The following is a 20,670-nucleotide window of genomic DNA, read 5'->3' as shown; positions in this document are numbered from 1 at the left end:
CGGGCAGAGGCTGAAGCCGAGCACGTCGGGGCACCGGTCCTTCGAGGTCGTCGCGAGCGCGCCGGCCATGAGCCGGACCTTGCGCGCCAGCGACATCGTCTCCGCCGTCTTCTTCGTGATGAGCTCCTCCTGGAAGTCGATGCTCGTGCCGTTGCCGCGCGTCTTCGCGAGCAGCTGCGCGAAGAGCGTCGACCCGGACCGGCCGTCCTTGAGCACGACGACGCGGCGCGTGGCGCCGCAATGGCTCGCGTTCCTGCGCGTCGCGACGCAGGCGTCGACGAGGAGCGCGGCCAGCGCGACTGCGCAGGCGCGCATCGTGCAATGTCAGCGAGCTGCGCGCTGCAAATTTGCTACCATGCCGCCATTGGTCGCTGCAACATCTCTGCAACAAGAGGCAAAGCAACAAAGTTAGCAGCCACATTGTCACCCAGCCGCGCTCCAAATCTCGGCAAGCTTAGCTATTCGCCGGGACTCTCACAGGGCGACTCGCGCATGGCCGTCGAACGATCAGCGGCGACTCCGCGTCTTCTTCTTCGGCGAGGCCCGGAGCGTGGACGGGGCTCCGCGCTGCTCGGCCTCGAGCTCCCGGACGCGGTCCTCGAGCTGGCGGATGCGCTGGCTCTGCTCCTCGATGGTCTTGCGCTGGTCCTCGGTGGTCTTGCGCTGCTCCGCCAGTGCGTCTTTCTGGCGTCCCATTTCGTCTTTCTGGCGTTCGATGAAGGTGTGCGCGATCCGCCGTTCGTCGGCCTCGTCGTCTCGATCTTCCGCCGCGGCGTCGCGCTCCTGCTTGATTACCACCTTTGCCGTCTCGAGGTCGTGGATCTGCTTCAGCCCGGAGTTGAGCGGCGGCGCCGGGCGCTCTTCGCCGTCGGGCGACGTGAGATCCTGCGCCGCAAGATGGTCGACGATGGTCCCGAGATTGTCGTCCGTTCCCGTCTCCGCGGCCTCCATGTCCTGGTCCGTGTCCTTTTGTTCATCGCTGCTATCCTCGTCGTCGTCGCTGTCGCCGTCCTCCTTGTCCTCGCTACCGCTGCCATCTTCGTCGTCCTCCTTGTCATCGCTACCGCTGCCATCTTCGTCGTCGTTGTCGTTGCTGCCGTCAAACTGGTACAAGGTCACCGAGACGCTTTCCTCGCCGCAGGCTTTGCACTCCAGCGGGGCCTTACCGTCCATGGTACATTCGAAGCAGGGCCAGGTGTTGCAGTCGTGGCAGCACGGGCGTATGAAGAACGCTTTTCGTTCCTCATCGAGATCTGCTCCGCTGCGACCGCAAACCTCGCACTTATACTCGTCAAACTTGAAGCCTTCATCGCTGTTCCCGCCACCGTAGCTGAATGCCATGAATCCCTTCGCGCCTTTGAGGACGTGCTTTCCCGAACCCGTGTACACGTTCAGTTGTTGCCCTGGCGCGAGACCGTACTGGGGGGTCGTTCGTATCGACGGACCGTAGCCGCAGCCGGGACTCATGTCAGGCATGAGTTCAGTCCAAGTATGCGAACCATAGAAGCTCGCAAAAGTAGCGCCCGTCTCCTCCCCGTCTTTCACTTCGACGATCTCCACCGTAGGGAATGGTTGCAGACAGCGCTTTCCGTCACTCGGAGCAACCATGGCCCATTCGACAGCGTTCGCCTCGGTTTTAAATTCGTGGCCTTTTTCATCGTCTCCTAGTTCGTGAACGAAGACTGCTGGCTCTGTTGGCAGCGCCGGGCGCTCCTCCTCGTCCCGCCGTCTCTCGCCCCGGGCGCCGCGACGCGAAAAGCCAGACATAATACCGGGGTGGGCAGCTGGGTAAATAAAGAATAGTTGAACACCGTTGTAATGCGCTGCCCTATGTCCCAGCAGTGAATACCGGGCAGCCCTTTCCTTCGAAGCGATGTCCTGGCTGTCGCGCTGCGCCGGCGCGTCGAAGCAGTTCGAAAGCGCGCGGACGCAGGAGGGCCCGACGATGGTCGTGTGGGACTTCGACTGGTCCTTGATTAACGAGAACAGCGACACCTGGATCCTCGAGCAGCTCGCGCCGACGCTCTTGACGGATCTCAAGAAACTCCAGCAGACGGAGCCGGACCGCTTCGGCCGCGGCCAGTGGACCGCGCTCATGGACCACCTGCTCACGCTCCTGGGGACGCGGGAAAAAGTGACGCGCGGCGCGCTCGAGCGCCGCCTCGCTTCGATCCCCTTCGCGGACGAGAACGTCGCCTGCGTGCGCCTCGCCGCCGCCGCGGGCTGCGAGCAGCGCATCCTCTCCGACGCCAACGAGGTCTACATCGACAAGATCCTGGAGGCGCGGTCGCTGCGGGGCGCGTTCTCGGCCGTGTGCACGAACGCCGCGACGTACGAGGACGCGGGCGACGGCGCGGAGGTGCTGCGCGTCGCGCCCTTCCACCCCGTCGACGAGGCGCCCCATGGCTGCCGCAGGTGCCCGCCGAATCTGTGCAAGGGCGCCGTGCTGGACCGCTGGGTCGCGGAGTGCCGGCCGCGGCGCATCATCTACGTCGGGGACGGCAGCGGCGACTACTGCCCGGCGACGCGCCTCGTCGAGGACGACGTCGTCTGCGCCCGCGCCAACTACCCGCTCGCGAAGAAGCTCCGGAAGCTCGCGTTGAACGTCACGGACCCCGTGACGCTCGACGCGGCCGTCGCGGAGTGGAGGGACGGCGCGGACCTCCTCCGCATCTTCAGGCGCGAGCTCCGCGCGCCGAAGCAGGCCGCGCCGCCGCCGAAGCCGCCGCCCTCGAAACCGCCGCCCTCGAAGCCCCTGAAGCCGTTCTCGTCGAAGCCCGCGGCGCCCGCGCTCGTCGGCAAGCAGGCGGAGACGAAACCCGCGAAGCGGGCGACGGTGCGCTTCGCGCCGCCGTGAGGTACGACATTAATTAAATTACAGGGGGCGCATCTCGCGGTCACGGCTGCTGCGGGAACTGGCCGGGGACGCGGACGAGGGGCGCGAGCATCGCGGGCGCGGCGACGTGCTTCCCGGCGAGCTCCTCGAGGGCGGCGAGGATGGACCGCTGCGTGGCCTTGATCTCGACGAGCTCCGTCTTCAGGCTGTAGATCTCCGTCTGGAGCACCGCGGGGATGCGCGCGGTGCGGCCGCCCGCCGACGACTTGCCCGCCGCCGGCTTCGGCTTCGGCGGCGGCTTGTCGGCCTCGGCCGGGTCCCGGCCCTCGGACTTGAGGCGCGCGATCTTCTCCTGCGTCTTGCGGTACTTCTCGCGCGCCGCCGCCGCCGCGTCGGCGACGGGGTTCGCCAGCAGCGACTTGCGGATGGACTGGAACGTGAGCCTTTCGGGCTCGCGGTCCTTCTCCTCCTCGTCCTCCGAGTCCTCGGCGTCGTCGTCGTTCTCCTCCTCGACCATCTTCTCCAGCAGCACGGCGACGACGACGTTGATGAGCACGACGGCGTGGAGCAGGTAGAAGGACACGAAGTAGACGCCCGTGCCGATCGGCCCGTAGTTCATGATGAGCGGCCGCCCGATGGCCTCGGACCACGAGTCGCCCGTCAGCACCTGGAACATGGTGTAGAGCGCCTTGAAGAAGTTGCCAAAGTACTCGTGGCCGAACTCCTCGTTGCGCGACGTGTAGTACGGCGGGCAGCCCGTCAGCGTCGCCGTCTCCCAGAGGCCCGTGTCGACGTTGAACTCGGGGTAGTGGCGCCGGTCGCCCTTGATCTTCGTGTGGCACCACTCGAATTCCATCTCGCCGTCGCGCCCGAAGTCCCGAAAGAAGTCCACGGCCAAAATCGCGTAGATGCACATCACGATGAACATGATCAGAAACGCGTTCATCACGCCCGGCACGGCGCGCGCGAGGCTCTCCAAAATCTTCCGCAGCGACTTGACGCGCTTGAAGAGGCGGAAGACGCGCAGCGCCCGCACCATGCGCATGAGGCGGAGCGGCCCGGGCAGCGGCAGGTTCAGCTCGAAGAGCCACGACACCGCGACGGTGATGAAGTCGAAGACGTTCCAGCCCGACCCCCAGAACTCCTTGTACCAGTGGCAGTACATGTTCGCGCTCAGCTCGACCGTAAACGTCACGTTGAAGAACCACTCGCAGACCCGAAAGTTCCGGTAGTAGTCGCGGCCGCCGGGCACCGTCGGGTCCTCGGACGGCCAGAGCTGCTTCTCGACGATGGACGTGACGAAGTTGGCGATGATGAGGATGGCGACGAAGACCTGGACGCGCATGTCGTTGTAGATGATGCGCAGCGGCTCCTTGTAGCGCCAGAAGCCGCTCGGCCCCCGCTTGCTCTCGTCGTACGGGTCGTCGTACGCGCTCCAGGGCCGCGGCGCGCCCGGGTCGAAGGGCTGGACCTTGCCGACGCCGACCACCTGGCCGGGCGCGTGGGACGTCGCGCCGGCCTCCTCGGCCTCGGCGCCGTGGGCCCGCGACGCGTCCGGCGTCCGGAACGGCTGCTCCGGCGTACCCGTCGGCGACGCCGCCATCCGGTAGGTCTTCTCCCGCAGGTTCTCCGCGCGCCGCTCCTCGCGCCGCTCGACCTTGTGGTGCTGCCGCGCCTCCTTGGCCTTGATTGCGTGGATCGCCGCCGCCATGGCGCCGCAGAAAAGCTCGGCGGGAGCCGGGGTGCGGGCTGCCCGGCGGCGCCTCGCCCGTTACGCTGGGACGCCGGCTGTTTCCGCGACGGTCGGCGGCGGCGCCCGCCCGGCCGCCGCGCGACCCGGCGCCCGCGGCCCGAGAATGCCGGCGGACGACGGCAGCGCGTCCCGGCCACGAGAGGAGGCCGATCGAGTTATGTCTTTTTGACGATAGATACCCTGAAACGAAACTCCTTGAGGCAAACGAAGTAACTTGCTGCACCACCTTGCGTCGTTGGCGCGACGGGTGCGGCCGCAACGGGGCTGCGTCGGCGCCCGGCGCGTCGTGCGGCGGCGCCGAGGCGCCATGATGCTCATGATGACGTCCCGCGAGCCGGAGCGCGTCTCCAAGTATAAGGTCGTGCCCGAAGCGGAGCCGGAGAACCTCGCCAAGCTGAGCTCGAGCCTGCGGCTCCTCATCGAGCGCATGCGCGGCGGCCGCGGCGGCCTCGCGCCCAAGTGGGTGAACCTGGACGGCGAGGTCAACAACGTCGAGTCCATCCGCGCCCTCGACCGCGCCATGCGCGACCAGAAGCCCAAGTGCTCGATCGAGACGCTGTCGCTCCGCTACTGCCGCCTGAGCGAGGAGGCGCTCCAGGTCCTCGTCGCCCTCGTCGCGACGAACAAGTCCCTCGAGACGCTCTACCTCCACCTCACCGTCGTGAAGCAGCCCAAGGTCCAGGACGCCATCGCCGCGGGCTGGGGCAAGCACGGCCTCTACCACCGCGTGAAGAACGCGGGCCAGACGCTCTTCCGCAAGGTCGACGCGTCCTACCTCAAGGACCGCATGAAGTTCGTCCCCGCCTGGGCCATGAAGCCGCCCGCGAAGGAGAAGAAGAAGAAGGGCAAGAAGAAGGGCAAGAAAAAGAAATAAGCAGATAGACACGAGGGAGGGCTCGAAGCCCGTGCATGGCGAATTTGTTTAGACGCCGCGCGCGCTAGAAGTCGACGCTCCAGTCGTGCTCGGGCATGTAGTGGACGAAGATGTTCGCGTAGGAGTCGCCGCGGAAGGGCCGCGGCCGGCCGTGGAGGAGCCGCGCGGACTCGTAGAGGAGGAAGTCGCCGGGCTCCATGTTGACGGCGTGGAGCTTGCCCGCGTGGTCGAGGATCTCCAGAGGCCAGGGCTCGTCGACGCCGGCCTGCGCGACGTTCATGATGCCGCTCACGACGTGCGTGTTCGCGGTGTCGACGTGGAGGTGGAGGTACGCGCCGCGCTCGTAGGTGCGCACGCCGTAGGCCGACGTGCCCTTGAGGGGCACCGTCGTCGGCGCCCAGTCCTCCATGAGGCGCTTGAGCTCGTCGAAGACGTAGGCCTTGAGCCGGCCCTCGAGCGGCGTGTGCCACGTCTGGATGCGGCGCTGGTTGTAGAGGGGCCCGCCGTCGGCCTCGGGCCGCCGGATGCGGTCGTGGGACGCGTTGTAGAACTGGATGACCTTGTCGTAGACGTGCGGCGGCGTCTTGATCAGCTTGAAGCCGTCGGCCGTCACGTTCGGCGTCACGGCGATCTGCACGTCCGACAGCGCCTTCCGCTTCTCCATGGCCAGATCGTAGACGTGCTCGAGCACGGCGAAGCGCACGCGCGCGTCGAGGCCCGCGGCGCCGCCGAGCGCCTCGAGGCGCTCGAGCTCCAGGGCCTGCATCCGCGCGGCGTGCGGGTCGTGCGGCGCGTCGGCCGCGGAGCAGGCCGTCGCCTCCGTCGCGAGGTGCGCCGCATCCAAGACGACGCCGTCGCCGTGGCCCCGCACCGTCACCTTGGAGATGAAGTGGCCGTCGGCGTCGGAGACCGCGAAGACGTGGCCCACGGAGGTCCCGATCGTCGCGTCGGCGCCCGGGCGGACCTCCGCGACCTCGCCGTAGGGGCTCCGGTTCGCGTCGACGCCCTCCTCCATGCCGATGTCGAACCAGTGGAGCTTGATCGTGTAGTCGAGGTCGTTCTGGAACGTGAAGCGGTCCACGCGGACGCTGTCCATGGCGAGCCGCGCGAGCTGGCCCCGCGCGTGGCGGCCGTCGCCGTAGGTGTGGACGCGCGTGGACCGGAGCGCGCCGTCGCGCTGGAGCGCCGCCCAGTCGTCGCGCGGCTCCAGGAGCACGGCGCCGCACGCGCGGCCCGCGGCGCCCGGCGACAGCCACGGGCCGTCCCACGTCGACCGCCGCGCGACGGCGATGCGCATGAACCGCGCGGCGCGCTGCCGCTGCGCGGACCGCAGCGCGATGCGCGCCTCGTCGTCGCCCGCGGCGCCGGACGCGCAGGGGTCGTCGCCCGTGTCGTCGAGCGCCGCGACGAGGACGCCGGCCCAGGCCTCGGCGCGCGAGATGGACCGCAGCTCGCCGAGCGACGTCGTCTCGTCGGGCTCCCAGGTGCGGTCGTAGTGGCCGGCGACGACGTGCGGCAACGCGCGATCCTCCGCCGTCGCGACGATGCAGACCGTCGCGAGGACGAGCCGCATTTTTGGCAGTGTCATCGGTGCGGCGGGGCCGAGGCAATTCCGCGAACCGACTCGAGATCGCGAGCTCGAGCGGCCTCGGCGCGCCGCGCAGTGTGGTGATCAACGTACATCTAGGTGCACCCATAGGAATAATTAATAATTAATTAATAATCCAAGACGGGCCGGCGGCGCGAGATTCATTATCACTGGCGCCGCGACGCTTACGCGCACGTGCACGCGTCTCGAAGGAGCTCTCTCGAATCGACGGGAGTCGTCATCACTTATGAACAGCCCCCACGTCCCTTCGCTCACCGGTCCATGGTCTCCGGCTCCGCCGGCGCGCCGACCTGGTACGGCTCCGCCGCGATGGGCGACGCGACGGCGACCGGCGGCGCGCCCGGGAGTGCCCCCGCGGACCCGAGCGACTCCCTGTAGTTGATCTCGTAGTCGACCTGCGCGGTCATGCACCCGGCCGTCGAGAAGAAGACGATGTCGGCGATGAGGTCGATGATCTGCGCGAGGTCCCGCAGGTTGCGGTCGAAGATCGCCGCGAAGTGGCAGATGCACGACAGGACCTGCATGCAGTTGTTGAAGCGGATCAGCCGGTTGTCGCACTCGTCGGGCACGAGCTTGTACTGGTCCATGAGCACGAAGCGCGTCGAGGAGACCGCCAGACCCGCGCAGCAGCACGCTTCCACGAACATGCAGGTCCGCGGCATCTCTTTCTCGCAGCACGCGCCGGGGTGGAAGCAGCAGCAGCTGCCCGTGTAGCCCTGGCAGCAGACGTAGTGGTCCCAGCCGCTGCCGGGCGCGACGTGGTTGAGCACCTTGTAGCGCATGTGGACCTGCGTGCAGAGGAACGACAGCGGGCAGCCGCCGAGGAGGCAGCAGCCCGGCGCCTTGCAGCAGGCGTCCCCCATGGACGTCTGGAACTTGTCGCGGTTCCCGGCGAAGCGCGCGAACGTCGCGCCGCGCTTCGTCGACAGCTCGTCCTCGCCGAGCGGCTCGCCGGAGAAGCAGCCTGCGCGTCGAAGGCGGTCGAGACGCGCGTCGTTCGCGGTCGCGACGTCTTCGCGCGACGCGCGCGTGGTCCCGACTCCTTCATCTCGCGGCGACGCCGTCGAGGAACACGTCGCTCCGGGCGCGTGTCACCCCCCGTGGGTGCCCCCCGACATCGCGATTCTTCTTCGAGGAATGATCGATCGAAACATCCTCCTCTTCTATGATGCTCTCGCCTTCTTCTTCGCTCGGCCCCGGGCCCTCGCTCGCCCCCCTCTGCGCACAAAGACGTCGCGGGACGCCGACGCGCACAACAGACGGCGTTCATCACCGACGACTCACGCTCCGCGCGCGCAGAAATGACCGAGGCGCTTGCGGCGAAAACTCGCTCACCTCAGTGGCTGCAGGCCTCCGCACGGCTCCCGGTCCCGGACGGGCGCCTCGGCGCGCCGAGGCCTCCAAGCGCACTAAATGGAGAGGCGGCGGGAAAGGGAGGGAGGGGGAGGGGAGGGCGGCGCGGGCCCCTTTTGGGCCGCGCCGCGGCGCCGGCCGGCGCCTAGCGGTCCATGCCCGCGGGCTGGGCGACGCCGACGACGGTGGCCTGGGGCATGGCGTTGATGGGGCTGCCCACGGGCCCGCCCGGGAGGCCCTGGGACTCGCCGAGCGACTCCCTGTAGTTGATCTCGTAGTCGACCTGCGCGGTCATGCACCCGGCCGTCGAGAAGAAGACGATGTCGGCGATGAGGTCGATGATCTGCGCGAGGTCCCGGAACTGGGGCTTGAAGATGGCCAGCACGTGGCAGATGCAGGACAGGACCTGGATGCAGTTGTTGAAGCGGATCAGCCGGTTGTCGCACTCGTCCGCCATGAAGTGGTACTGCTCCATCATGACGAAGCGCGTCGAGGAGACGGCGAGGCCCGCGCAGCAGCAGGCCTCGATGCACATGCACGTCCGCGGGATGTCCTTCTCGCAGCACGCGCCGGGGTGGAAGCAGCAGCACCTGCGGACGGCGCCGTTCTCGCGGCGGGACGGCCCGTCGCTCGAGGCGCGGAGCCGCGCGGCCCCGTGTAGCCCTGGCAGCAGACGTAGTTGTCCCAGCCGCTGCCGGGCGCGATGTGGTTCAGGACCTTGTAGCGCATGTGGTGCTGCATGCCTGGGGGGAAAAGACGCGCGTTTCGTTTTCGGCGGCGACGTCGCGCGTCTCCGCGAACTTTTTTGGCCAAAAATTCCACGGGGCGCTCGAGGCGTCGGACGCGGGCGCCGCGCAGACGAACGTGCAGGGCAACGCGGCGAGGCAGCAGGGGAAGCAGTTCTTGATGGGCGCGTCGCCCATGGAAATCTGGAACTTTTCCCGGTGGTTCGCGAACTTGCCGTACTGGCCGCCGCGCTTGCCCTGGAAGTCGTCCTCCCCGAGGGGGTCGCCGGAGAAGCAGAAGCAGCACGCGGTACACGCCATGGCGAAAGGATGCGGCGGCGGTCGATGGAGGACGAGATTGGCTGGCGTGAGCAAGATGGGCTGCTGCACCCACAAATGGGCTGAGGGCAAACACCGGCTCCTTGACCCGGATCGGGCCTGGTTTTTAGTCAACATGGTCAAGCTTATTATCGCGTCCACGATCCTGGCCACGGCGGCCGCCTTCCTCGGCGTCGCGCCGTCGGCGCCGGCGCCGCAGCTGCACGCCGCTGGCATCGAGGACTACATCGGCGCCGACATCGAGACGGCGGGGCTCTGGGACCCGCTGGGCCTGTCGAAGGACACGGACCGGCTCTACCGGTGGCGATGCGTGGAGATCAAGCACGGCCGCGTCGCGATGCTCGCGACGGTGGGCTACCTCTACAACGACCTCAAGCTCACGCTCCCCGGCGTGCTGAGCCCGTCCGAGGGCATCAAGTTCGAGAACGTGCCGACCGGGCTCGCGGCGACGCACGGCAACCCCAACAGCGTGCCCATCGCCGGCTGGGTGCAGATGATCTTCTTCATCGGCGTCATGGAGACGACGGTCTTCAAGCAGGACCCGGCCAAGGCCCCGGGCGACGTCGGCGGCGTCTTCTTCCGCCGCTACAGCGACCCCGCGGAGAAGGCCGACAAGCTCAAGAGCGAGCTCAAGAACGGCCGCCTCGCCATGATGGGCATCATGGGCATGCTCGTCACGGACCAGCTCACGGGCCTCGGGCCCGTCACCCAGCTCATGACCACCAAGGTCGTGCCCTTCTAGGCGCCCCGCCGTCGCGCGCCGCCTAACGACGGGTCCCTGGACGTTTCTCGTTGGCTGTGCTGTGGCGCTTAGGTCGCGCTGCCGGATGAGGCGACTGCGAGAGAGAGAGAGTCCTGCGTGCGTCCCGCGGGGCGCGGTTTTCCAGCAGCGCGTAGGGACGGCGACTCGTCGCAGCAACTTGAGGGCGCGCTGCGGAAGGACCTGCGCGCCGGTTGCTCGAGTTCATCAAGGCCTCGAGAGGGCGGCTCGGAGGCGTGCGCGCGCAGCGCCCTTCGCGCCGACGCAAATTGCCACTGCGGAGAAGTCGACCACCACAGAGAGCATGAGCGCGCTCCAGCCAGACGACGCGCCGGTGCAGCCAGACGACGCGCCGGTGTGGCGCGAGGACGAGCGCGTCGTGCGCACGCTCGCGCTGAACCAGCAGAAAGACCTGGCGGACTGCCTGGACCTCGTGGCGAAGATCGTCGAGAACATCGCCGCGTCTCCCGAGGAGCACAAATACCGGTCGCTGCGCGCCGCGTCCAAGGCGCTGAGCACGCGCATCTTGGCGCGGCCCGGCGGCCGCGAGCTCCTCGGCCACGTCGGCTTCAAGACGACGGCCGAGATCGAGCCCAAGGTCGAGCTCGCACGACGACCCGGCGAGGCGGCGTTCCTCGGCGCGTGCGCCGACTGGTGCCGCGCCTTCGCCGCGACCCCGCTGATCAGGGCCGCGGAGCTGAAGATCACGCTCCCGAGCGGCGCGACGATGCGCGCGGCGTTCCGCGCGGGCGAGACCGTGCGCGACGCCGGCAAGTACGTCGACGCGTACGCGCCCAGGGGCGGCCCCTACGTGCTGGCCACGACGCGGCCGCCGGTGAAGTTCGACACCGACGCGCTGCTGGATCAAACGCTCGCCGCCGCGGGCCTCGCGCCGCGCGCGGCGCTCGCGGCGACGCCCCGCGTCGACCCGGCCGCGGCGGACGCGCGGACGGCGACGGAGAAGGCCATGGACGACGCGCGCGAGCGCGGCTTGCGCGACCGCGCCGTCGCGCGGGCGACGCGCGACGCGACGGAGAAGAAGCACCGGGCGTTGGCGTTGGCGCGGAAGCAGGACGCGGAGCGCCAGCGCACGGACGCGCTCCGGGGCTTCGGCGACGACCGCGCGGAGCAGACGGAGCGCGTCGAGCGCGAGCGGCGGGCGGCGCGGCTCCGAGCGCAGCGCCTCGCCGACGAGGAGGCGGCCCTGCCCGCGGCGGAGCCGCGCGTCCGCGGCGCCGAGGAGCCGGAGGAAGGCGTCGACGGCGACGCGACGCCGCCGGCGCCGCCCGCGCCTCCCGCGCTCGCGGACGGCATCGCGGAGTAAGTGGCTTTGTACTTACGTTCCGCTGGCTGCGGCCGCGGTCCCAGATCTGCGCCGCGTCGGAGCTCGTCGAATTAATCGTCGAAGTTCAAGGTTCGGCTTGCCGCCAGCGTTGACACGTTGCGGATATATAAATCCCCTCCACACAACTACTCGATTGTCTGGCGCTCCGCGCTGGTCCAACCTCTAAGGAACCAGGAGGCGGCGCCCGGGGTGGCGGTCGCGGGCCGGGGCCCCCTGTTCTAGGCTGTGCGCTTTCGGTCGAGGATGGACGAGGCGTCCCTGGTCGTCGCGACCCGCGGGCCCCGGCTCCGCGAGGGCGCGGCCGTCGCGGAGGCGAATGCCGACGGCGCGCGGCGCGGCAGGCGACGACGGGGGAGCGGCGGGTCGGCGGGCGGCGCCCCGAGCAGCGCGGAGGGCGGGGGCGACGACGAGAGCGCCGAGGGGAAGCTGAGCTCCGAGGACGGCGCCTCGGCGGGCGCTGAGGGCGCGAGCCGTGCACCAGTTCCTCGACGACCCGTCGAGCTCGCAGGCCGCGGCGATCTGCACCTTCGTCATGGTGAGCCTCATCGTGCTCAGCGTCATCGTGCTCATCCTCAAGGAGACGCCGCCGTACAACCGGAACCGGCCCCTGAACAAGGCCATGAACCAGATGGAGGTCGTCTTCAACATCATCTTCACGACGGAGATCATGCTGCGCCTCTCCATCGCGGAGACGATCTGGCAGGCCGCGGATCTGTACATCGTCTTCGACATCCTGAGCGTCATGCCCTACTGGGTGGGCCTCTGCTTCAAATACAAGCTCGTCGTCAACAAGCGGGGCCTGCGCTTCGACCGGGGCTCGGGCAACACGAAGATGGTCAAGAAGGTCAAGGAGATGTTCAAGGCGCTCCGCATGCTCCGGCTGCTGAAGCTCACGCGGCGCTACGACGGGTCCATCGTCATCGTCCACGCCCTGCGCGACTCGAGCAGCGCGCTGGCGGCGCCCTTCTTCTTCCTCTTCGTCGCCGTGGTCATGTGCGGCACCTTCCTCTTCGTCATCGAGGACGGCAAGCCGACGGAGCGCGACGCGGAGAAGAAGTCGCAGCACTTCGGATCCGTGGTCCACACGATCTGGTTCATGGTCGTGACCTTCCTGACCGTGGGCTTCGGCGACGTCTACCCCATGACCGTCGAGGGCAAGATCATGACGGGCATGGCCATGTTCATCGGCATCTTCGACATGGCGATGATCTACGCGATCGTCGGCAACAACTTCTGCCGCGTCTGGGACGAGAAGGACAAGGTCATCTTCGTCGAGAAGCTGAAGGAGCACTTCCAGGCCTTCTCCATCAAGCGGGCGGACATCGAGGACTCGTTCCGCGCGCTCGACATGGACGGCTCCGGCAGTTTGGACTACGACGAGTTCCAGACGGCGCTGGTCAAGATGGAGATCAAGCTCAGCAGCCACCGCATGTTCGCGTTGTGGAACGCCATCGACTACGACCAGAAGGGCGAGATCCGCCTCGAGGAGTTCGTGAACCTCGTCTTCAAGGACCAGGGCGGCGCGGAGCGCCTGCTCCTCGACGACATCGAGGACGAGGAGGAGGGCGAATCCCCCGAGCCCGAGCCCGAGCCGGAGAAGCCCCGGGGCACGCTGAGCACGCTCAACAGCATCGGGCGCACGATCCTCTACGCGACGGGCCGCGCGAGCCTCCAGCGGAACGCGGCCGTGACGCCCGAGGGCGAGAAGAAGGACGGCGACGACGCGCCGCCGGGCGGCGCGCAGTTCCCCGCGTCCGCGGCCGACGCCGCGCGCATCGAGCGCGAGGACACGAAATCGGACCTGGACCACGAGTCGTCCGACTTCCGGCGGCCGGGCTACGGCGCGCCCGACGGGTCCACGGACGTCGTCGACCTGCGGCGACGACCGCGGCCGCACCCGAACCTGAGCGCGCTCGCGAACCAGATCGCCAGCGAGCTCAAGGTCGTGGCGCGGGACCAGGCGGCGTTGAGCCGCGCCCACGACGTACTCTCGCTCAAGATGCACACGCTGGTCTCGAGCCCCGCGCCGTCGGGCGGCGGCGCGCCGCCCGCGCTCAAGGCCGGCCCCATCAGCCCGCGGTCCCTGAGCCCGCGACGGTCCGTCGTCGACCGCGAGTGCGTCGCCGCGAAGCGGGCGCTGAACGTCGTCGCCGACGAGCTGCTCGCGCACTGCGCGACGCTGGAGCGCGACGACCTCGCCGCGCAGATCCGGCGCATCGTGTCGGCGCTGGGGCGGCCCGCGGGCGCGGATCCGTCGCAGGGGAACTCGGACCTCGCCTCCGTCTCCACGAGCTAGCGCGCTCCGCGGAGGCCGCGCGCGCGAGCAGCCCGCGCACTTTCGCGTTCGACGTCTCGGCCGCCGACCTCGTACGGCGGCGGCACTCCATCCGACAAAAAAAAATCACGTGGGCCCCCGGCCGCTGGTCGGCGGGCCGCCCATCCGCCCGTATCACCCGGAGTCGAATCGCCGGGGGCGCGCGCTCCTCTCCGGGGCGGGGCGCGCCCCCTGATTCGCATATTAAGACAAAACACCTCTCGTTCTCTCTCGTGTGCGTCCTTGGCTCTTTTTTTTGCCTGCGCGAATTGCCCGCGCGACGTGTGTCGCGGCGCCGCCGTCGAGTTCGCTGCGCCGCTCGGCGCGCCGCCGCTGCGATAGCGCGCGTTTTCATTGAACCCGTTGCAGACTCGAGTCTGGGCATGTCGTCGGTGCTTCGGGGCGCGGCCCACAACGTGACCAAGCCGCGGCGCAAGTCGGCGGCGAAGTCGCCGGCGAAGGCGGCGCAGCAGAAGAGCAGCAGCCGCGACGGTTTAGTAATCGACATCGACAGCTGCCTCGTCCACGAGACGACCAAGGGGAAGAAGCGGACGCGCGATTGGGGCGACGAGGACGCGCCCAAGGCCGCGCCCAAGTCCGCGCGGAAGACGGACGTCCTGAGCTCCGTCGCCGGGGCCCTGGGCTGGCTCGGCGGCTACGCGGACACGCCCATCTCGCTCGCGGCGTCCAACCCGAAGCGCGCCGGCTCGCGCGCGTGGGACCGCTACGAGGCCTACAAGCACGCGAAGACGCGGGCGTTCCGTGTCGTTTCTCGTGTCGTCGTCGTGGGAACTTGTTTCGCGCAGGCGCACGCAGTTCTACGCGCTCGGCGGCTGGGACGCGGACTTCGCCGAGTGCGTCGCGCAGGGCCACCTCCTCGAGCACCATCCCTAGGTGCCTCGGCAGCGCCGGCGCGTCGGCCGCCGTCGCGCGTCGGGGCCGCTCCCTCGCCCCCGCGGACATACCCCGTCGACGGCGCCGCGCGCGGACTTACGACTCTTGTGTTCCTTCCGGTGTGCGCGCGCGCCTCCTCACTCGCAGTCACCGCAGAGGCCGCAGGTCGAGCACGATTTGAGTTTGATCTGCGTCCCGTCGGGGTTCGTCTGGATCTGGGTCATGCCGTCGGCGGACGTGTCGATCTGCTTGCCGTCCGGGTTGCGCTGGATCTTCGAGCCGTCGGGGTTCGTCTGGATGATGATGCCGTCGGTGTTCGTCTGGATGCGCGTGCCGTCCTTGCAGATCTGGATCGACGTCCCGTTGTCGTTCTCCTGTACCTTCGTGCCGTCGTCGAGCGTCTTCATGACGCCGATGCGTTCGCCCATCTTGTTGACCTACGTCGGGACGGCGAGTTCGGATCGCGTCGCGGATATCCCCGGGGCGATGCGGCGATCCGCGTTGTGCGTCGCGCGAGCATTGTGTGCGGCGATCCGTATCGCGTCGCGCGCGCGTCTCTCGCGTCTGCGCGACTTACAGAAACTCACCGCTTCCGCCGTCTTGACGACGACCTGGACCTTCGACATTGTTGTTTTGAGTGGTCACGCTTGGCGTGGTGGATGACTATGCTTCGGACAACAGCCCAGCACTGGCGAAACTGGCGGGATCGGCGCAGAGGCGTCGACGCAGGTATCGAAACGAGAGAGAAACGCGAGCGAATCAGTGGCGAGACGAGCTCGCGAGGTCGGGCTCGCGAGCTCGAGTCGAGGCAAGACGTTGGCAATGGACGTCCAGAGCCCATCCAGCGCGCCGCCGCCGCCGCCGCCGACGGCGTTCAGCCCGCTTAAGCCCATGACGCCACGACGCGCACAATGCCAAGTCGGCGCGCCGCGGCGTGTCTCGATTCATTCGCGCCCCGCCGCTCGACAGAGCCATCGCAGCCCACATCCCACGACCGCGCGCTCGCGCCGCGCGCGTCGCGTCGACGGCATCGATCGCGCGCGCGTCGATCGAAGCACGCGCATCGCATCGCATCGCGAACCGCATCGCATCGCGAACCGCAGGCGTCGTGCTCGACGAGGCCGACGGCGTCTCGAACGTCGCGGCGTCGCTCGCGCAGCTCCTCGAGCGCCCCGGCTACCGGCGTCACCTGCAAAGCTGCGGGACGTCGCAGGAGATCATGCTGGGCCACGCGGACACGCGGCTGCGCCAGGAGGTCAAGGCCATGCTCCGCGCGACGGCGGCGGACTACGGCGTGACGCTCAAGTTCACCGCGGGCATGCTCGAGGGCGCGACGCACCACAAGATCGTCGCGCTCGTCGACACGACGGCGGCGCTCGCGACGCCCCTCGCCGCGCCGCGCAAGGTCTTCGCCGACTCGACGAACGACGGCGGGGCCCGGCGGCGCGAGGCGACGGGCTGCTGGTGCCGCCGCTAGGCCGCGCGGCCCGCCCCGCGCGGTCGCGGGGTCCCTAAACGCGACGAGCCTGCTACCGACGCATGCGAGCCTCCTTACTGCTCCTCGTCTCCTTACTGCTCCTCGGCCATGGCGAGGGCGAGGAGGTTCGAGGAGGAGGAGTGCTTGAGCTTCGCGGAGTCGACGAGGGCCTTGAAGGCGGAGCCGTCCTTCGCGAGGAGCGCTTTGGGCGCGTCGAACTCGAGGACGTGGCCGTCGTCGAGGACGAGGACGAGGTCCGAGTCGAGGATCGTGTGGAGGCGGTGCGCGATGGTGATCGTCGTCGAGGCCTTGAAGTTCGTGCGGATCTGCTTCTGGATCGCCGCGTCGGTCTCGTTGTCGATGGACGCCGTCGCCTCGTCGAGGACGAGGATCTTGGGCTTGCGGAGCAGGGCCCGCGCGATGCAGACGAGCTGGCGCTGGCCCACGCTCAGGTTCGAGCCGCCCTCCTGGAGGAGCTCGTCCAAACCGTTCGTGAGCGACGCGACGAACGGTCCGAGCTCCGCGCGCTCGAGCGCGTCCTTGACCTCGTGCTCCGTGTACTCGTCGAAGGGGTCGACGTTGAAGCGCAGCGACGCGGAGAAGAGGATGGGGTCCTGGGGGATGATGAAGAGGCCCCGCCGGAGCTCGCGGAGCCCGAGCGCCGCCGCGTCGGCGCCGTCGATCTCGCACGACCCGCCGCACAGCTCCACGACGCGGAAGAGCGCCGCGGTCAGCGACGACTTGCCGCTGCCCGTGCGGCCGACGACGCCGACGTGCGCGCCGCCGGGGATCTCGACGTCGATGCCCTTGAGCACCAAAGGCCCGTCGCGGTAGCGCATCCGCGCGCCCTTGAAGGTCACGGCGCCCTTCGTCGGCGCCCAGCAGTCCGGCGGCGGGTCCATGCGCTTCGCGACGACCTCGCAGGCCTCCGCGGGCACGAGGGGCGGCGGGTCGTCGGGCGCCTCGCCGGGGCCCCGGAAGCAGTCGCCGTACTCGCCGAGGCGCTCGACGGACGCCATGTTCGACGCGAGGAGCGACGACAGGCGCACGGCGTTCTTGAGGAAGCCCGTGACCTCGATGGTCGACATCAACGCCAGGCCGAGGAAGCCCGCGTTCATGAAGCCGCCCTGCGTGCCGACGGCTAAAGCCGCGACGGCCGCGGACGACACCGCCGCGAGCTGGTCCAAACGCACGCTCAACCAGTTGTAGCAGAGCTGCTCGAGGACCACGCAGGCCGCCAACGCATCTAGACGGCTCCGCAACCGATCCTCGAAGCGCTTCACGGCGTCGTAGGCGCGCACCGTCGCCACGCCGTTGAGGATCTCCGAGAAGTCCGCGATGACGGGCGACCGCGCCAGTTTCGCGAGCCGCGCGATCTGCGTCGACGACGTGCGGAAGCGCCGGTCGATGCAGCGGTAGGCGTAGCCCATGGGGACGAACAACGCGAGGAACAGGCCCTTCGTCGCCGCGCAGAGCGCGACGATCGCGCCGACGACGTACATCGCGATGCCGCAGAATTCGGACATGTTCCGGGAAAGCTCCGTGTCTAACGTGAGCATGTCCCCCGAGAAGCGGTTGAGGATGCGCCCCACGGGCGTGACGTCGAAGAAGGCCGTCGGCGCGAAGAGCACGCGCTCGACGACCGTCGCGTGGAGCGCGGACGCGGCCTTGATGCGGTGGTACGCGAGGACCAGGGCGCGGATCGCGAGCGCGATGACGGCCCCCAGGGCGTAGTAGAGGTAGTAGTAGACGAAGTCCATGACCGTCGACTGGTTCGGGTCCTTGTGGTTCGACGTCCACCGCGCGAGGAAGAACTGGCCGCCGATCTCCGACGCGCGGCCCGCGACCATGACCGTCAACGCGACGACGAGCCAGACGGAGCCGCCGGCCTTCGCGAAGACGATCCAGGTCATGTTCGACACCAAACCCTCCGCCGTCTTCTCGTCCTTGACGAGCGCGCCCTCGCGGAGCTGGCGCTGCTCCGCCGCGTGCAGCCCTTCGAGCTCCTCGTCCTCGTGGAGCGCGTGGGCCGCGACGTCGGCCTCGACGGCCTCGGCGACGACGGCGTCGAGGCCCGTCGCCTCGACGAGCACGGGCTCGTCGTCGCGGATGAGTTTCGTCGCGACTTGGACGTCCTTGACCTCCTCGGGCTGCTCCTCGACCGTCAGCTCGCCCATGTCGACGCCCCGGGCCGCGAGCTCGTCGTAGGTGCCCTTGGCGACGATGCGCCCGTCCTTGACGACGACGACGACGTCGCAGCGGGGCAGCACCTTGGCGTGGTGCGTCACGAGGACGCGCGTGCGCCCGCCGAGCGACCCGGGCGCGCCCGCGCCGCCCGCGATGCACTCGTCGAAGAGGTGCAGGGCCACGTGGGCGTCGACGGCGCTGAGCGGGTCGTCGAGGAGCACGACGGCGCAGTCGCTGTAGGCCGCGCGCGCGAGCGAGATCCGCGCCTTCTGGCCGCCCGAGACGTTGATGCCGCGCTCGCCGATCTCGCAGAGCGCGCCCCCCGGGAGCTGCGCCAGGTCGTCGGCCAGCGCGCAGCGCCGCACGCAGGCCGCGAAGCGGTCGCCGTCAAAGTCCGCGCCGAAGAGCACGTTGTCGCGGACCGTCGCGTTGAGCACCCAGGGCACCTGCGCGCAGAAGGCGACGGCGCCCGGCGCGAGCTTGGACGCGCCGGCGATGGTCTCCATCTCGCCGGCGATGGCCGCGAGCAGGCTCGACTTGCCGCTGCCCACGGGGCCGACGACGCCGACGAGCTGGCCGGGCGCGACGGCCAGGTCGATGCGCTCGAGCGCGAGCGGCAGCGGCTCCGGCGGGTTCTCCGGGTCGACGATCGCGGCCTTCTTGGGCTTCTTCTTCTTCTTGGGCTTTGTCTTCTTGCCGTCTTTGAGCCCCGCGTCCTCGTCGTCATCATCCTTCTCGTCGCGGACGGGCGGCTTCGTCGACCACGCGAACGTGCCGTCCTCGATGGCGAGCGCGGCGCCGTTCGCGCCGCCCTTGCGCTCGTCGAGCTCGGGCTGCGTGAGGAAGGCGGCCATGCGCTTCGCGGAGACCTGGTACGTGAGGAACTGGATGAGGCAGAAGGGCAGGAACGCGAGCGGCAGCCGCAGGAGCGAGAAGAGGCTCAAAGTCGCAAAGGCCGTCGAGCTGTCGAGCTCGCGGCCCATCTTCTGCGTGTAGTAGGCGAAGATGAGCACGGGCTGGAAGATGGGCGCGCCGAGCATGACGACGGCGAAGCCGACGGAGATGATCTTCGACTGCTTCCAGAGGATCTTCGACTCGACGGCGCGGAGCGCCGTGATCTTCTCGAGGAAGGGCCGCTCCCAGGCGAGGAACTTGACGACGCGCACGCCGCCGAGCACCTCGTTCATGAGCTTGACGCGCTCGTCCGCGGCCTTGAGGTAGGCCTTCTGGAGGGCCAAGAACGGGATGAAGATCGCGACCTGGAGCGGCACGCAGACGATCATGAACCCCAAACCGATCCACATGGCCTCGCCGACGAGCTGGTAGATGAAGTAGAGGCAGAGCACGATGATGATGGGGCCGCTGAAGAGGATGCCGATGAAGAGGAGCAGCTTCTGCACGCTGAACGCGTCGACCGTGAAGAGCGTGACGATCTTGCCCGCCTCGTAGTCGCCCCGCGCCGTCGGCGAGAGCCGCAGGGCCTTCTCGTAGAGCGCGAGGGAGCAGGCGCTGTACATCTGGCAGCCCACGTGGACCATCTCCGTGTCGTAGCGCGCGCGCGCGAGCGACCCGAGCGACGGCGCGAGGTAGAGCGCCGCGACGATGGTCCACTGGGCGCGCGTGCTCAGCAGGTCCTCGTCGTTCTGCTCGAAGTGGAGCACGAGCACGCGGAGGCACAGGACGGGCACGAGCTGGAGCAGGCCCTCCGCGAAGAAGCAGACGCACGCGAAGAGGAACCGGCAGAGGCCGCCGTCGATGGCGCGCAGCTGGGACGTGAAGAGGTCCGGGACCTTCGGGGACGCGGCGCCGCCGGCCTTGGCCGCGTCGTACCTGGCGACGGCGGGCGCCCAGGTCCGCTGGAACCGCGCCGACACCTCGGCCGCGACGTCGCTCTGCTTCGGCCGGCCGATGTCCCGGAGCGTGATGTCGACGCCCTTGCCGAGCAGCGGCGTCAGGAAGCTCAGGGTCGCGCGGCTCCAGCAAGACGCGCGGTCCTCGGGGCAGGGCACCTCCTTGGCCTTGGCCACCTCTTCCAGGGCGACGAGCTGCAGCTCGCGCTGTTCCTTGAGGTCGCTCGAGTTGCGCTTCATGGCGCGCGGGCCAAAGCGCGAGGCGACGTGCGATGCGGGCGCTCCGCGCGATTATCGAGGCGTAGATGCGCGTCGCGTTGAGCGACGGCGGCGGCGGGTACGCGAGCGGCGGCC

The 20,670-nt window shown here is 68.9% G+C and overlaps 7 protein-coding genes across 7 annotated transcripts; 3 read left to right on the top strand and 4 right to left on the bottom strand.

Moving 5' to 3' along the window:
• Window positions 1-1,945: 1,945 nt before the first annotated feature.
• On the top strand, window positions 1,946-2,857 carry AURANDRAFT_22824 (hypothetical protein; the record flags this gene model as incomplete). Its single annotated transcript, XM_009037064.1, has 1 exon — window positions 1,946-2,857. The coding sequence occupies one exon, from the start codon at window positions 1,946-1,948 to the stop codon at window positions 2,855-2,857; it is 912 nt and encodes a 303-aa protein (XP_009035312.1).
• A 40-nt stretch (window positions 2,858-2,897) lies between these two features.
• Window positions 2,898-4,547, bottom strand: AURANDRAFT_62498 (hypothetical protein; the record flags this gene model as incomplete). Its single annotated transcript, XM_009036596.1, has 1 exon — window positions 2,898-4,547. One exon carries the CDS (start codon window positions 4,545-4,547, stop codon window positions 2,898-2,900), a length of 1,650 nt encoding a protein of 549 aa, XP_009034844.1.
• Window positions 4,548-5,527: 980 nt separating this feature from the next.
• Window positions 5,528-7,036, bottom strand: AURANDRAFT_62497 (hypothetical protein; the record flags this gene model as incomplete). The annotated part of the gene is made up of 1 exon (XM_009036595.1): window positions 5,528-7,036. One exon carries the CDS (start codon window positions 7,034-7,036, stop codon window positions 5,528-5,530), a length of 1,509 nt encoding a protein of 502 aa, XP_009034843.1.
• Window positions 7,037-7,281: 245 nt separating this feature from the next.
• Window positions 7,282-9,610, bottom strand: AURANDRAFT_71119 (hypothetical protein; the record flags this gene model as incomplete). Its single annotated transcript, XM_009036594.1, has 3 exons — window positions 7,282-7,941; window positions 8,610-9,015; window positions 9,269-9,610. 3 exons carry the CDS (start codon window positions 9,604-9,606, stop codon window positions 7,324-7,326), a joined length of 1,362 nt encoding a protein of 453 aa, XP_009034842.1.
• Window positions 9,602-10,272, top strand: LHC17 (putative plastid light harvesting protein; the record flags this gene model as incomplete). Its single annotated transcript, XM_009037065.1, has 1 exon — window positions 9,602-10,272. One exon carries the CDS (start codon window positions 9,605-9,607, stop codon window positions 10,229-10,231), a length of 627 nt encoding a protein of 208 aa, XP_009035313.1.
• Window positions 10,273-11,837: 1,565 nt separating this feature from the next.
• AURANDRAFT_62494 (hypothetical protein) lies at window positions 11,838-13,890 on the top strand (the record flags this gene model as incomplete). Its single annotated transcript, XM_009037066.1, has 2 exons — window positions 11,838-12,074; window positions 12,103-13,890. 2 exons carry the CDS (start codon window positions 11,838-11,840, stop codon window positions 13,888-13,890), a joined length of 2,025 nt encoding a protein of 674 aa, XP_009035314.1.
• Window positions 13,891-14,888: 998 nt separating this feature from the next.
• Window positions 14,889-20,556, bottom strand: AURANDRAFT_71117 (hypothetical protein; the record flags this gene model as incomplete). The annotated part of the gene is made up of 3 exons (XM_009036593.1): window positions 14,889-15,239; window positions 15,390-15,413; window positions 16,444-20,556. The coding sequence occupies 3 exons, from the start codon at window positions 20,554-20,556 to the stop codon at window positions 14,940-14,942; spliced, it is 4,437 nt and encodes a 1,478-aa protein (XP_009034841.1).
• Window positions 20,557-20,670: the final 114 nt, after the last annotated feature.

The sequence above is a fragment of the Aureococcus anophagefferens genome, assembly GCF_000186865.1.
Source record: "Aureococcus anophagefferens unplaced genomic scaffold AURANscaffold_5, whole genome shotgun sequence".
Lineage (NCBI taxonomy): Eukaryota > Pelagophyceae > Pelagomonadales > Pelagomonadaceae > Aureococcus > Aureococcus anophagefferens.
Note: the sequence above shows the minus strand (reverse complement) of the source record. Positions and strands in the feature narration are given on the sequence as shown.